Source organism: Wyeomyia smithii, chromosome 3 (assembly GCF_029784165.1).
Source record: "Wyeomyia smithii strain HCP4-BCI-WySm-NY-G18 chromosome 3, ASM2978416v1, whole genome shotgun sequence".
Taxonomy (NCBI): Eukaryota; Metazoa; Arthropoda; class Insecta; order Diptera; family Culicidae; genus Wyeomyia; species Wyeomyia smithii.
In genome coordinates, this window is record NC_073696.1 from 30,369,340 (window position 1) to 30,385,936 (window position 16,597).

Genomic DNA, 16,597 nt, shown 5'->3' on the forward strand with positions numbered 1-16,597 from the left:
ACAACAGCACTGCCGTAATCACACTGACGTAAGCGCCACAGTGGTCGATTTGTGTTTTTTGTGATTAAACGATAGAACACACCAGATCGGACCTATAGGCACCGAAATTTTATCAAAAGTGTAAAAAATAACGTCATTAATTCACGAAAACGAAATGACGTAACCGCCATTTGTACTCAACGTGACGTAAATCCAACCCAACCATTCAACGACTCAAGAACTAATCAAGCAAATTAAACCAAATTCAGCATGTAGAAGTTTTTGGGAGCAAGAAATCTTTCTATGGTGGTACGACACCTCTTCTCTGCAAGAGAAGGGTTCCGTACAAGTAAAACACATATTCGAAACAATTTTTCCGGGAACCAGCTTAAAATGATCGAAATGATACCCAGGAGCCAAGAATTGCCGCTAGAGACTATTTTGAATTCTAAGATGGTAACTTCTGTTTCTTAATAACGGACCAAAATGGCCCAATACTATCCAATATGAGAATTTTTGGAACCAGAATGATACCCAGAGGCCAGAAATTAGGCCTTTTCTGAAATCCAAGATGACGACTTTTGCTCTCTGCAAAATATTCCAAAATTATCGAATACCACTCAATATGGATATTTCCGTAATCATGATGATGCACAAAAGCATTCAATCGACCTCAGAGATAACCGTGTTGATTTTTTTCCACGGATTTAGCTTAGCAGTGATGAAATCGAGGTAATTGACAAGTGCGTGCACGTAGGCTAACTGGTGATTACCAATAACGACATTAGCAGAGAAATTCGTCGAGGTCCCAGGGTAGGAAATCGTGGCTTTTTTGGACTCCGGAGGACGCATTGCTCAAATAAAATTTGTCGCGGCACGAAGTTGACTATTTACAAAATTTTTATCATACTGTAGCTCTCTAAGGGCACGAAGCTTGGTCCATGTTCGTGGACAACTAATGCGCACTTGCTTTTTGTACGGAAGAAGTGCAGATGGAAGATGGCAGAGGCCACGAATGCAATTATATTCCAAACCAAATTTATTTCTGAAAAAGCATTCTCGAATCGCGACTATTTGCCTAATTAGCAAAAAAAAATGTTGAGCGACTTGTCGCATACTACGAAGGATGTACGTTAATCGGTTGTAGAAACATTGAAAAAAAATCGCTGTTTCTACAACAAAATGACGTTGGAAACATAACTTCAGTTAATAAACCTTTTTGTACAACTCATACGTTCGGCAATGTTTTGTGATTATACTAATGCATTATGTACATATCAGATTGTTGATGTTCGTCCTAACAGTTATTATACAAGCGTTTTTGGGAAAAGTTTCGTACTGAAGATTTTACTCACTGTCTCATACGTCAGTCTGCGAGATTACGGCAGAGCAGTCATCCCTTAGCAGCAGCAGTAGTGCAACTTCCATGCTCCAAAAAACCTTTTTCGTTTATTTTGGCGATGCTCGTTTCTGTTTTTAATTTCGAGGCTTTGTAAACTACTAGAAGTTACCTATGATCGATATCGTGTTTCAAATTTGTGGTATAGAGGTCGCTGCATCAAGTTTCGACCGTTATAGCGTCTCTACAGCACGTGTTTACTCACAATTTCCTTTTGTTTAATAGATCAGCCGTTCTCGTTATGTACGTTCTTTGTTTGAGTTTTTTGTTACTTTTTAACTGTGAGTTATACTCAAAAGTACTTAAATATGAGTGTCAAGTTTGAGTTTTGCGTGAGTTCGGACGCCAACTGCGTCAAAGTCACTGAGTGTCGCATGTCTGATACCACGGAAGAGCGTTGGCGCAGCTATAGATCAGATAAAATGAAAGGATGAAGAGGAAGATAAAGCCCAGAAAGGACAACTTTGCGGCTCAGGGGTAGCTGACTGAAGGTTAAAAAATTATTAGGGACTTTACTGTTGCGATTCTTAAGTTTCATAGCAATTTGAAACTTTAAACATGTTTTTCTCAAAACCATGTTTTCAAAATCGGCGAGCAGTAGAACTGAAAAAGTTTACATCCGATTGACTTGAAATTTTAACTGTAGCTTCTTCATTAGATTATCTAGTTAGTGTTTGGTTATAGGTAGAGTTAAGCACGACTTCAACTGCTCGCCGCGGAACAACTTTTAAAAAAAGTGGTTCACGGCAATCGCTGCACAGCCGCCATTTTGTAACAAAAATAGCAATAAAAACATTTTTTCTATTCTGCAAGAGTTGCTCAATCCAATGATATATTACTTATATACCTTACATCTCAAATGTCCTGTAAATAAATTCATGAAAAAAGCCTTGTTTTTTGAGCAGTTGGTAGATATAACCCCTTAAGAAGAGCGAGTAGTGTCTAAGATATTGACCTCGTCTGAATGATCGCGCCAACGATCTTATCCGCGCTTTTGCATCTGTCATTCATATTTTCGCCTGCGCAGGGTTTGATGCTTAGATATGGAAATCCGTTGGTCGATGGGCTGCTTTAGAGTGTGCGGATCAACCTTTGGTCTATTTCGTGGTGTGACAAACACATCCCGTATATGGTGCTTATTACGGGAGTCACTTCACGGTGAAATATATTTCACTCTCACGCTCACTTCACTGTTTCTATTTCCGATTCCACCTCAAGTGAGGTGACAAAAATTATCTCTGTGAAGTGAAATTGACAGTGAAGTGAAATTGAGAATAGGACAAGTGAAATGAGAATGTTTTCCAGTTCAAAAATTTCTAAGTTCTTGAAAGTCGAATTTTCAGTTTTTTTTAAATAACAACAAATCTTGACAATTTCTGCATTTCTAAGACATTTGGCATGAAAAAAAATTTTGGTATCGAAGAATTCAATGAACTAGCGTGCATTTTTTACATCTGTAAAAATTGATCCTTTGACCTCATTGAGGCAAGGATCGAAATCTGATTCATTTCATTACTGAAAAATAAAAACAATATTTACCACTAGATCTCAAATCAATGAATTTTTCTGACTTACCCCTTCTTCGTGTAATCATTTCACCATTCAAAATAGTCACTTCACTCTGATTTCACCGTGAAGTGACTCCCGTAATTAGCACCTATATTTTTTATCGTGCATACGATTTAAAAATAAAAGCCACCACCGGGGAGTGTTACTTTCCTCATTTTATTCAAAAAAAAAAAAAAAAAAAACAGCGGCTGAAACGCATCGAGAGTCAAAAAATCTTAACGAAAATGCTACTCTAAGTTTCTGTCGCTTTAAAGACGGTAATTTCGATGTTGACGACTGTCTACGTGAATGAGAGCCTAAAACCTTCAGACGGGAAACTGGAGGCATTGCTCGATGAGGATGCCAGTCTTATTTCGACACTGTTATTTCGACACTGAGAAAGCTTCCGAAAAATGCGTGGAAAGCAAATTTCGACACAGGTCCGAAATATGATTATTCGGGACATCCAGCGTAACGAGTTTTAACGAAACATTGCTGAGAAGTATGGGGTAAGCAGCTGGTAGAGCTCAGTTGGTCATTCGGAAGCATCAGATGTTCAGCAGCGTGGCTGATCGACCAGAAAGAGGACCGAAACGTAAGACTGATGTAAAACAGCTACGATAATCATACAGGGAATGAAGAAAAAATCACGAACCACCATTCGGGCGATTAAAAAAAGGATGGATCGTGCCATTCACCGACGCTTAGGCGAACAAGACCAAAAGAGCTACATGGTTTGTAATAATTGAGACCAGATTTCTGGAGGAGCCATGTCCCACGACATATCTTGCTTTGAACCACACATTTTCGCAGTTCTTCACGGACAACCAAAAGCCAGTGATCCTGGTTGTATCTTCCCTCGATTTCGTCTTGGGCTGATGATGGATCTGTAGAATGAAAAGTTCCAGAAGTAGAGGCATCCAGCAACTTTTCTTGAAAGTCTGCGCTCCCGTTCGCTACGCCCTGCATTGACTCTGGACAAGCTTCACATGTATGTTGCAAAGGGGTTTGTTTATTCCGAGGTTTCTTCCTCCGATTGTTCTTGAGGAACCTTATCGTTGGATTCTTCAATAGGGACTTCAGGGCAACTCATCATCAGGATTGTTCGATACCTTCCTTTCTTGATTATGAAAGATGAGGATCACCACGCACTTGACATGCCTCTTCAATTTGCTGAGCGTAAGGTAATTCTTCGTTAAACTTGACTTGCGATACCGATTTTGTTCGCCAATTTGTGAGAAAACCAATATCTATTCCGAGCGCAGCCAATGATTATCATTTCTCGACTCCTGGGGTCTAATTCCTTAATCCGCTGGTTCCCAATCCATGTCATAGCATTACGGCAATCCTTATCTTGTCTGGTTTTACGTTCATTCCTTTCTCTGCAGGTGTTACGTTTCTAGCCAGAGCCATCGTAGGGCAACCGCCGAGATCATCAAAACGAAATGAGCTCACATGAATCCTTTTTATCGTGCCAACTGCTCCCTAAGCAACGTTTGGCTTGAAACGGGTTTTTGTTTGCAAAGGTTTTGTTCTAGAGGTTTGCTAATTTCAGCTGCCATTAGCTTCTGGCCAACAACTTCAACAACTGCATCCACCGCGAACCAATGAAAAATAACTTGGCCTTTCGCCTCTCAAAGCAAAAGATTGCGTAAGCGGTTGAAGGTAATGACACAGCATTTGTGGTATTAACTTGCATGCCGTTCATGTGCTCCAGCGTATCAGTGCGTCAATATCCTCCTATAGAGCAAAAGAGCCAAGTCTGGATTTGATTACACGGAATATTTCTAAGTCATCCGCAAACATGAGCTTTGAGGTTCGTAGATCGTTCAAATGGCTACCTTGGGGGACACCTGAATGTTGTTTGAAGCTGAAAGCCTTTGTACCACAGAGACGAAGGCGGAGCGATCGGTTAAGTAGAATAATATCCACTTGGTCACAGAGTTAGGGAATCTCATAAACCGCATCTTATCAACTGCAAGTGCATGAGAGACTTCATCTAGTGCTTCACTGAAATCCCCACAACTTGCATCAATTTGTCGTCGTGCTTCGTGCTGAATCGTACGACGCACGAAAAAAAATCTTCTCATTACTATTTACCGGTATTAAACCTCATTTAACCATTAATATTAGAAAAGGACAGCCTTCGTTTGCATGTAATAAAATTTAGCATCTATAAACTTTCATATAATAAAGTTTAGCCATGAAAACTGAAGTAATTTTAGTGTAACTGATTTATTTATTTTCTTGTGTCTCTTGTCGATAATTATAATCCGTAGTTTGAATATAAAATTGTATTGCAATGAAAGCATACAAAATTCGATGAGTAATTCCTTTTTGCTTCTTCGTTACTACTCCTACATTAAATTATTATGTACATTGTTAAATCCTATTATGCCACAATCAATCAAACGTTGCTGTGCCACACTTATCCGTCCGTCACTCGACCTATTAACGAATTACTGTCCTGCAATTTCCTCGAATCAAATACAATCAACGTCTGCGAAGCTCGCCATCCGGAGCAGCACTTACCTTTCAGCTGTCTTCCCAGCTGATCGCACGGGCTTTTCTCCAGCACGCACATGATCTGCCGACTAACAATGACCTGGTTGTTGAGCAGACGGTTCAGGTTCTGGCTGTCATTGGCCTCGACCGCTGGTACGGTTCTGCTCAGTAGCACCGCAAACACGACGATAATCCCCAGCGTAGACTGCATTGTCAACTTTGCCGATCGCATCGCTCCTTTAATTTCAATTTAACTCTACTCGCTGTATTTCACTTTCTTTTTACGCTGAATGATCGTCACTTACACCCAATTATGGGAATTAAGTTCGTCACTTTTGTTGTCGTCGGTTTTCTTGTGGGACGCAAAGAACTATTATGCGATCAGAATCTCGTACGAATCTGGCCGTCAACATTCACTGACACTTAAGGACTGCCCCCGGCAATGGTTACTACTATCAGATTGAAAGTAGCCACAATTATGCTGTTGATTGCGAGCTGTACAATAAAAAGCAGCAAGCGAAGCTGATATGATTACATGAAACAAACCCTGTCGGATGTTCACCAACTAACGCAGGAAGCCATCAGCACCGCGCTAACGAGCGTTGTGAAAACACACGTGATATGGTTCGAAATTTCTATTGGTATGTTACGCGTCTGATATGATTTATGTTTTCGTTCGGAAACTTCCGGTAGCGCACCAGTACTCTAATCCTGCTAGAGAAGAACCGCTTAAAACGCCCGACAGTCGGCTACGGACTGAGGCCCTAGTCTGGCGGTGCAATATGTTTTATGCTTTCGCGCTCTAGTTTTCCTTCGAGAAAAACCGGAGCAACTTTTCGCTCTTCCTCTCAGGTGGAGATGCTCGCTCTTTGTTTGATGTTTGGCTGACTGGTAGGACCACATGGTGTAAGCCGGAATCACGTGCAGCAAGGAGATGCACAACAAAACAAATTCCCATTCCGGTTGTTGGTGTGTATGCGTGTGTGTGTGTGTTTGTGTTTGTGTCAAGTGCAGTAAAGCAAAGTCGAGAGCACTTGTTTGATTGTTTTCCACCCAGCTGCTTTCCGCCCCCTGAACGGTTGACAAACTGCGAGCCAGTGAGTGAGCTCCAGAGCGTGTGGCTGTAAAGTTTTTTTGGGTGGTTTTGATGACAGTACATTTTTTATATTTAATAAAAATTATAATATTGTTACCCGGTGGGTGATGTCATACATTGTAATGGATGAAAATGTGTATTAGAATATGTACTTGTTTGAAACAGCGGAAAAGTGGATTTAAGCTCAATTAAAATAAGGCTTCGAACGCTCCTCAACTGGGCCCTAGAGCTATACCAGTTTTTATATATTATTTAAAAAAGCCGCGTTTTCTGAGCAAAATGTGATTTTTGAAAAATGTTTATCGTTTTCCCTCGATTTTTGAATGGAGTATAAAAAAGCTGCTCGAAAGGTCTTAAATGACATTTCGCCCATGTACGGTATATGTGAGAACTGTCATTTAAGGCAATTCGAGCAAAAGTAGGATTATTAACACATTCTTAAGTATCAAAAATAGGATTATAAAACATTTTTAAGTATCAAAAGTAGGATTATAAAACATTTTTAAGAGAGTTCTAAGTCATTAAAAAACAAAAGAGGGCCTTAATTGACTCGATCGCCACGCAAACCGATAGACGGTCACAAATTAAATTTAAAAAGTCGTCACAAATTGGGCCTAAAATTATCCAAAAAAGCTTAAGCATCAGAAGAGCGCTCGTAATTGATGTAATAAAACATTTTCCAAAAAAAACTCAAAATCCTCGCAATACGATTCTAAATCACATCGAACAGATTTCCAATTCGTCGAAAAACGGTTTTCAATATCATATATTAAGTCAAGCACTTACCTGAAAACGGAATGTGTGAAAAAACCTAACCAACAAATGCTTAAAAACTATGTTTTCTTCAGTAATTTCTTGTAGTACACAACTCGCAAGAAACTATGAAACCAAAAACTTCACATGAAGATGGCGAAGCTTTACACGCATGTAAAATGCATCATTTTCTTTCCGCACAGAAGTTACACATAATTTATTAATGAAACAGAAATTTGAAAGATTTCGGAAATTTTTCTTGACATGAACTCTCTTCAGAGTTGATTTGCCAGAAAACGAATCCAAATGCCAGAAAAAATAGCAAATGTCGCCAGGAGAGGTTTCTGAGGCTACAAAATGCAGAGTTGCTTTAAATTCAACATGAAAGCGCTGGTGAGCGATTTTGGAAGATAGAAAGGTTACATGTTTTATACATAAAAATATTCTCAAATATGCCACTGTTACCAAATTTTTAAAATATAAACATGGTTAGTAGGGTGTCCAATAAAAAATCGATGTTGAAATAGTCAAGGTGCTCAGCCCTAAATTGAAAGATATTGTTATTTTTAACATTTTTGTAGAGCATTTCGACTTTCCAAAAAATTATTTTCAGATTGCCCAAACGTGATACACTAGGGTCTTTGGTTGGCGGGTAGTCCCAGTTCCACCAGTTCGCTCGATTACGCAGGTTATTTTTATGCGATTTTTTACACGCGACTTATTTACGCGATTTTCTACAATAACGCGGATTATTTTTACGCGGTTTTTTGATATAACGCGGACTTTTTTTACGCGATTTGAAAGATTATTTTTACGCGGTATTAAATAAGTTTAGTATAAGTAAATTCAATAAAGTAAAAATCAATCGTATGGTTCATGACAAAAAGATATTCTGTTTTATTAATCTAAATAATGCATATTTTTAATATATTTGCTTTTATTATCAAAAAATAGGCAATTTCCGTTGATTCGGTAAAAAGAAACAAAAATACATTAATAATTGTACAACGATACGAGTCAGGATCGTTGCGATTTACTTCCGTTTAAGAAACGAAAGCTTAAACATGTGGCCAAATTATTATAATAAAGTTATTGTCATGTTTTTCAATGAATTTTATTTTAGAAGCACTAAAAACTTATTTTGTTTCGTTACCATTTTTATATCATTTTTCACGTTTATATTTACTTACGTGCCATTTTTTTTAATCGGATCTTATTATTGATTGGAGTTTTTTTTACGCGATTTTTCAAAATTACGCAGTTTTTATACGCGGATTTTCACAACGCGGTACAACCAACTGCGTAAAAAAAGACCCCAGTGTAAATTTTCCCATATATTTTTTTTATTTTTGTGGGTTTTTTTTTATTCTCGCTTATTTTCCGTCGGTCTAGTTCCGCCACTGTTGTGGCCAATCACCGACGCCCAGGGAGGCGACTCCACACCCAGGACCCTAACTCACGACCCGTTTTTTAACGGACCGGCGCCAACGGCTTTACTTCCTCATGCGATGGAAGGCGTGATCTCAGAGATTTTTCGCCTCAGAAAATCTCCCGGTGTCGGCTAGGATTGAATCTAGACCAGTTGGGTTGGTTGTGAGTGGATCACGCCACCTCACAACCATCGACACCTATGTCGGCGGTGGGATTCGAACCCAGGCGTCGAGCGTGGTTGGCGGAGACGTTACCAACCACACTAGGCCCCCGCAATTTTTTTGTGGGGTTGTTTTTAAATATTTTACATGGTTTAGTACAGCATTGCATTTAGTTTTTTTTACTCCCAGAGCCCATCACAGAAAAATTGATTTTTCTTATAATTTTTAAATAAAACCCTTCAAAACACAAATAAAAAAATTTATGATCCAGAACTGAAATTTTCATTGCAAAGCGGGATTCACGACAAAAATTTACATGAAAAAAGATACTTAATATCTTATCGGGGAGCTGAGATATTAGCATTTTTAGATGTGATGGAAAACTATGCATTTTAACAAATATGTTTGATAACTGTTTTATCTTGGGAGATAAAACATAAAAATGTTCAGAAAAGAAATGCGTTTTTGGATGGCTGTTAACTTAGTAGAAGGTTTAAAAATTCGAAAAAATCTGCGAAAAAAGTTAGAACGAAAATTGTGATTTTTAGTGCCTTCTAATAGAAAACTCAATGTTGCACGTAATATATAAGAGATAGAAACATGATGTCTTCGGTAAAGTTTCTTGTTCAAGGATAACCGAAAACTTTGTCAAAGACACCTTGCGTCTATCATATTCTGATTAAAAATTTTTTTTTTATCTCACTCATTGGTGGATTGATCATCTTTCTTCATTAAAAGATGCATTTTTGAAAATTCTTAAACATCTCCGAACATACCTTATGGCTATAATCATCATTTGAATCACTATTGAGGAAATTATTCGCACAAACGGCAAAATAAAACACTGTGCAATGGAGATATTGAGCTTTAGTGGCATTCTTGAGAAAATGCATAGATTTCCATCACATGTAAAACGCCAATATCTCAGCCCCCCGATAAGATATCAAGGATCTTTTCTCATGTAAATTTTCAAAATTTTAGTTCTTTATGAAAAAAAAAATGTGTGTGTTCTGAAGCGTTTTATCTAAAAGTTATTAGAAAAATTCACTTTTTTGTGATGTTCAATGGGCTCTGAGAGTCAAATAATTGAATGCGATGCTGAACCAAACCATGAAAAATATTCAAAAACAACCCCGCAAAAATTAAAAAAAACTATGAAAAAAATGTAGGAATCGAATAGATTTGAAAATAGTGCGAAAGGGTGGTTTTGTAGCTTGAAAAAATCATATTTTCATAAATCACGCTTGGGCAACTTGAAAAAGATTTTTTAGAAAGTCAAATTGTTCTACAAAAATGCTATAAATAACATTATCTTTTATTTTAGGGCTAAGCACCTTGGCTTTTTCAACATCGATTTTGTTTGGGACACCCTAACGGTTAGTGTATCTGATATCAAAAGATGAAACAGTAGCTAAAACATTACTTCGGTCATCAGCTGAAACTGCCATTTCGAAAATCAGCGCAACCACCCTGCCATCTAGGTGTGAAGCAGCAAGAATAGCGAGTGAAACTCGCCGTCCAGCGTTGACACCACCCACGGTCACCGCCACGAAGAGAACGTGAAACAGAATCAAAACCAAAACATTGCCAATCTTCCTCTCGTTCCCGTTGTATATAGCACTAGTAGTGACTGTGAATTAGATGTTTTTATCGCTTAATTCGTTCGAAAAACCAAAAACCAACACCAACTAGTCATGCGGAAAGTGGTCATACTGAAGTCCGAAAACGACAACAGTGAGATTTATTCCGCGCTGCTGCAGAAAAACGGCTTCGAAGCGGTGTTCGTTCCGACCTTGGATTTTTGCTTCAAAAATCTGGATGTTCTGCGCGATCGATTGCTGTCACCGTATAAGTATTCGGGTCTTATTTTTACCAGCCCCCGGAGTATATCGGCCGTCCGGGATGCCCTCGGTGGACAGCGGCTGAAAGATGATTGGAAAACACTGGAAAATTATTGCGTGGGTGAAACTTCGCATGATTTAATACTACGCACCCTAGAGCTGGATACCAAAGGTCAGCAGTCCGGAAATGCGAGCAATTTAGCAGACATGATGAAGACGGATCTTTACAACAAAACTATTACGTTGCCCTTCTTGTTTCCTTGCGGAAACCTCAAGCAGGATGTCCTGCAGAACAAACTCTCCGAGTATGGCTACTCGATAGATTCGGTTGAAGTGTACGAAACGATTCCGCACAAGGATCTGGATCGAAACTTGCGCCAGGTGTTTAGCAGTGCTGCTCCGGATTTTCTCATGTTCTTCAGTCCGTCCGGAATCAGCTACTGCGGTGCCGTTTTCGAGCGGCACAAGCTAGACCTGAGCGGCAGTCGAATAGTCGCAATCGGCCCCAGCACGAAGAAGGCCATCGAAAACAAAGGCTACACGGTGCACCGGACCGCGGAGAAACCCTCTCCCGAGTATGTTGTTAGTGCTTTACTGGAATCCTAACTGTTTTTGGGGTGGAAAGTTTGTTGTTGGTTGAATCAAAGAAATGTTTATTAGAAGTAACTTTTTTTTAAAATAGAATGTAGCGGGAACTATGGGAGGCCAATCTATTTTGCCACGAAGTTTAGATTGTTATTATTATTAGGAAAGTTGTTGAACAACTGAATGCCGTCTAAAGGAAAGAAAAAAAACGAAACGAGATAGAATAGTTCTTTGCTGGTTAATGTTATTCAGCTGTTGATGTTATAGTACATTGGTATACAGAAGAAAAAAAACTAATAATAGAAAGCGATGTAGTTTATTTCGCTAATGTGATCGTAAATAGAATCGGATCAATTTTGCAGTTGTGTGAAAGTTATTCTGTTTTAGATGTAGGACAATACTAGCCTCGCTTTGTATTTTTTGTTGTTAGTTATGATTTCTATTTATTTGCATCAACTCATTACCACACTTTAAAGTCAGTGTGCAAACATTTTCATTTTAGATTAATACAAATAGTTTTAATGTAATATGCAGTGAATTATTCATCGGAAAATAAAGAATATTGTTAAATATGTGTATCCTGTCTTACATGCTCTGCTTTCGTAGACTAAGGTTAGCATGCAAGTATAAATTTTCTCGTTATGTGAAGTTTTAAAAACCACGTGCTCTTTTGTGCTCTTGGCGGCAGCACTTTAAACCGGATAAACTGGACAACAATTAAACTTTTATCGCCTTAACTAAATTGATCCAATTTCTGTTTGCTTTCAACATTTCTCTGCCTGAGATTGCAAAATGCAAATGCAGTCGTTCCACAGTCATTATCAGTTTTGCTCTGCATAATTAAACTCTCCGCTCTCGTGGACAGTCACTCGGCGCCCAAAACAGCGCTGGATTGGGCCGGTGATGACTTCATTGACTGCCTACCATAAACGAGTCCTCTGTTGCCATATGAAAACATACCACTTTTGGGTTTCAACATGATCAACAACGGGGTAAACATTGGGCCAGTTATCCCAAGTGCCCGAATCAGCTATTGAATTGATAAGAAACCGTCGCTGTATGAGCGTACACTGTCGCATATGCAAAATGTCGGATTCGTAAGTGCTGTACTTCGCTCGATCCTTGGTGCAAGTGTCGATTCTCCGCGGGTGTCCATTTAAATTGGATCAATGACAGTGCGCGGTGCATGGTGCATGTAAATAATTCGAACGACCACGCATTTCTCAATACACCCAATAATAAGCGGAAAATTATGCACGTGGTTTTAAAAGAAATATTAAATATGTTATATATTAAGCAAAAAAAAAAAATACGAAACAGAGGTACTAAATTAAAGTCAGAAATTGTAGGTTTTAACATATTGCTCCCGAATTGTTGGCTACGGCCTCGCGTTGAGTTGATTATTCGACGGCAGGAAGGGATTGGTTCGACTTCTTCGGGGAGAACGTGACTCGGACATTTCTGGAACAAATCCAACTTTAGGACTTCTTTTAAGAAAAGTATGATATAAATAAAATACCGTTAAAATCTACAACACCCGGTGAACACTCAAACGAGGAAAGCGGCTCGAATGCTTGTGGCTGTTGGATTCTCTTTACCGGAGCAGGATTTTTATCGAACGCGTTGAAGCTATCGTCGTGAGTGTCTTCTGGCCAGGGGTTCATGGTGGAATTATCGTAAGCTAGGAAAAAAAGGCAAGTTTCAATAAAATGCTCGAAAAAATATTGAGACAGTTTCGTCGTACCATACTGAGGATTTGGTTCACTGTACGGATCACCGGTAGGGAAGAGACTTGGCACAATCTGGTGAGGCGACGGAAACATCGAGATGTCAAACTCCTTTTTCTTCAGCTCGTTGCGATCCTCATCCTGGGTTTCACGGCTCAAGCCGGAAATTCTAGAATCAATCCAAAAATTACACATCGAATTTTTGACAATTTGTTTACAAACCTTCTGTAATCTTTGAAGAAATCAATCTTCCAAATGCTGTACAGTACAAAAATAAACGCCGCCAGCACGCACAGACTGATAGCGATCCAGATTAGAAGTACCGAGGCATTTTCCGGTATTTGATACACTTCAACTCCCACCTCGGCCAGTTCCATCGCACCAAAGTCGACCCACATTTGCTCTAGGTTTTCAATCGTCAGTTGATACTCCGCAACCGGTTCCTCGGTGGTTGTTAACGGGATAAAACCTTTCCCAGCTATTTTACTTCTACCATCCAGTCCAAAGCCTTCGGATTCTTCATCGATTGTTGCAACGATTGGACGCAAAGGAATGGCGAATTCCAAGCTAACACACTCCTCATAATTTGGCCAGTTGTCCGGACACTTTTGGGCCAGAAGACGAATGTCTTCAAAACTGTTGAAGATACCTCTAATGTTTCAGTTCAAGATTACAATTTAAAATACCTACCGACAAGGTTTATATTTGAGCTGTCGCTGCTCGATAAAAGCATTGGTAGCATTCACTAAAGCATTCTTGATTAGCGGCCACGTTTCCACGGACGCCATCATCGTTCGGCTGATTGAAATCTCCTTACGATGCCATTGCAGTTCATCCCGTGGAACAATCATTTCCGTAGTCGATGGAGTCGTTGGCGAGACTACAGTTCCGAATGGTGCGTAGGTTAAACGGAAGCCTGTGTGTGTCTGCTCCTCCGTCTCGCTATGCTGCGAGACGAAGTGCACAGTAAACGTCGTAGTGTGAGCTATAAGAAACTGGATTGGTTCCTTAATAGTACCCGTCAGGACGGGTCCTTTTTCGTCCTCGTCGTTAGTCGAACCACCGCGAATGTACAGGAAATCGGTTTCGTGATCCAGATCCAGACTATGGATCGTTATCTGTACACCGATGCCTCCAGTAACTGTGAAACTAAAACAGAAAATATCCATTCACTACCCACAAATCGTAAATGTATGATTCATACTTTTCAAAACTGTTCACAGCATTCGGATACGGTTGTGGATAGTTCTGGGAAGTCAACACAATCTCTTCAGGATGCTCTTCAACAAACGCAGCAAATCTAGCCTCCGCTGGTTCGGACTCCGGTAAGCTGTAAATATTTGGCGATTTTATCAACTTAAACGTTCCGGAAACCAGCTCGCCATCTCCGCTTGCGTTATCATCATCGTCAGCTACGGTGTTCCCCGGAATCGCCAACTTAGCATCCACTGTCACATTTTCCTCTGAATCGGAATCATCGGATTTCCCTGTATCATAATAATCGTAACTGTAATCGGAATCTACTTCACCCATCATCGACCGTTCCGGATTCTCCCCATCAATTGGGGGACAATTGACGTAATCATCCACCAGAGAAGGAGTTGCATTCTTCGGCGGCTCATAGCCACTACCTTCCTCGTCTATCGGCAGCTCTTGCCCACGCACATGCTGAGCGAGCAACACTAAAAATACATGAACAACAGGATTTAAGGTCTTTATTTGTTGTTTTTGACTTCGAGTAACAGCTCAATTGCTGTGCAAGGAATCGCAAATTTTATCTTATCACCCGAAGTGTCGCTTTATTGAAGCACAACACTACTCAGAAACACTCCAATTCACACGTCAATTGTCAATTTAAACCCGTGTTTCGTATCGCAAAGTACTCACCTGCTACTAGAATACTGTACAAACACAGCATTTTGAGCTCTAAGCTAGAAGCGACTAAACCGTTTTGCTTAGATCCAATAATAAAAACAATGGAGAAAACACTTTAAGCTTGTGTTAAGTATTAATTACCCATACGGGCAGTCACTTCCCGCTAGGCGGTTCGGCGTAGACTAAACTTCCCGACGGGGCTGGACCTGTATCAGTGCTCTTATCAACTGCCAATAGCAGCTTCGTTATCAGATAGCAAAGCACTCAGGCAGGTTGAATCTTTAGGTTGGTTGATGTTTAACCTTCGCTAATGATCAACAACATTAGTACTATTTTCTCTTGTGAAAATTACAAAGACGTGAGGATTTCACAAAATCCTTGTTAACTTTAGTAAAACACAAGTTGAATCATTCTTATCATGTTCCGTTTATTTAAAAAAATTTTTAGAAGAGTAAAATTCAAACATTGTCGGTTACTTGAAGAACTGCATCCAAATCCTGAAGAGTCTTGTTGACACTCACTTAATTGACTTCAATGTGTTCTACAGATTCAACATTGTCAGATCCGTCATTTTCAAAGCCTGCTTTCTGTTGAATGACACTTCCTTAAATGTCCTGATCTATCATAGGAGATCATGTGATTACGATCTGATCGAGTTTAAAGTACAATGCAAAGGACTCAATATTTATTTATTTATTTCGTCAATCAATGTAGACTACAATTCTAATGTATACGTTAATCTTAAGCTATCGAGTTCTATCACGTAATGCGCTTTTTAATGCGTTTCGGGACATGGTAACGTCTATAATCTCGCAGTGTTTGTTGTAGGCATTCATGATGCTGTTAATTGGTCCATGTTTGGCGTACAGTGACCGGTAATTATTAATAGTAAAAATATTGCGCGTTCCTAAAGGACGAGAAGGAGCATAAAAGTTAAGAGTTTCCAGCAGATTTGGTGAATTAACACGTTGTGAGATTATATCGTTTACAAAGGTAATCATGGTTGTTTCTCGTCGTTTCTTCAGAGTTTCGATATTAATAAGCATGCAGCGAGATTCGTAAGAAGGGAGAGGATATGATGCCCAATTGAGTTTTCTTAATGCAAAAACCAGAAATTGTTTTTGAACTGATTCAATACGATTGATATGAATCTCTTGATATGGAGACCAAACTATACTGCAGTACTCTAATATTGATCGAACATAGCTCACAAAAAGAGTTTTTATTGTGTATGGGTCCTTGAAATGATAACTGATACGTTTGATAAAACCAAGCATACTGTTGGCTTTGTTGATTATTGTGTTATAATGATTCACGAAAGTGAGTTTCGAATCGAGGATCACTCCTAAGTCTCTCATTTTAGTACTTCTCTCTACAAGTTGTTGGCCTATGTAATAGTTTATAGTTTGCGTTGAAAGTTTTCTTGTATATGATATGACATCACATTTCTTAATATTTATATCAAGTAAGCTTTTCAGACACCAAGTATAGAAGGTATTGATCTGCAACTGAAACAATTCGAGGTCAGACTGGTTTTTAATCTCCATATACAATTTCATATCGTCAGCATAGATTAAAATTTTGATCTGGTTAAGTAAAAAGGTTACATCATTAACGAACAAAATGAATAGTAAGGGTCCTAAATGTGATCCTTTCGGAACTCCAGATGTTAACTTCGCTGGATTAGAGAGATGGCC

General features: G+C 39.2%; 3 protein-coding genes across 3 annotated transcripts in view; 1 reads left to right on the top strand and 2 right to left on the bottom strand.

The window, feature by feature from the left end:
* The window catches only part of LOC129726621 (putative odorant-binding protein A10), a 102,532-nt gene extending 96,348 nt beyond the window's left edge, over nucleotides 1–6,184 (bottom strand). The window contains exon 1 of the mRNA XM_055683537.1: nucleotides 5,459–6,184. Coding sequence (XP_055539512.1) covers nucleotides 5,459–5,663 — 205 coding nt within the window. The 5' untranslated portion in view covers nucleotides 5,664–6,184. The remainder of the gene's footprint in view (nucleotides 1–5,458) is intronic.
* Nucleotides 6,185–10,448: 4,264 nt separating this feature from the next.
* On the top strand, nucleotides 10,449–11,881 carry LOC129726619 (uroporphyrinogen-III synthase-like). Its single transcript, XM_055683535.1, has one exon. It carries the CDS (start codon nucleotides 10,567–10,569, stop codon nucleotides 11,317–11,319), a length of 753 nt encoding a protein of 250 aa, XP_055539510.1. The 5' UTR covers nucleotides 10,449–10,566; the 3' UTR covers nucleotides 11,320–11,881.
* Nucleotides 11,882–12,548: 667 nt separating this feature from the next.
* Nucleotides 12,549–15,087, bottom strand: LOC129726614 (uncharacterized). The gene is made up of 7 exons (XM_055683528.1): nucleotides 14,913–15,087; nucleotides 14,230–14,707; nucleotides 13,716–14,174; nucleotides 13,248–13,661; nucleotides 13,043–13,194; nucleotides 12,818–12,979; nucleotides 12,549–12,759 (listed from the first exon to the last, which is right to left on the bottom strand). The coding sequence occupies exons 1-7, from the start codon at nucleotides 14,941–14,943 to the stop codon at nucleotides 12,677–12,679; spliced, it is 1,779 nt and encodes a 592-aa protein (XP_055539503.1). The 5' UTR covers nucleotides 14,944–15,087; the 3' UTR covers nucleotides 12,549–12,676.
* Between the last annotated feature and the right edge of the window lie 1,510 nt (nucleotides 15,088–16,597).

What these genes read in the sequence shown, in the direction of transcription:
- LOC129726619 (XM_055683535.1), top strand. Translation starts at nt 10,567, where the DNA reads ATGCGGAAAGTGGTCATACTGAAGTCCGAAAACGACAACAGTGAGATT.
- LOC129726614 (XM_055683528.1), bottom strand. Translation starts at nt 14,943, where the DNA reads ATGCTGTGTTTGTACAGTATTCTAGTAGCAG. An exon ending in GTACAGTATTCTAGTAGCAG is followed by an intron (nt 14,708 to 14,912) that starts GTGAGTACTTTG and finishes ATGTATTTTTAG; the next exon opens with TGTTGCTCGCTCAGCATGTG. An exon ending in CTCAAATATAAACCTTGTCG is followed by an intron (nt 13,662 to 13,715) that starts GTAGGTATTTTA and finishes TATCTTCAACAG; the next exon opens with TTTTGAAGACATTCGTCTTC.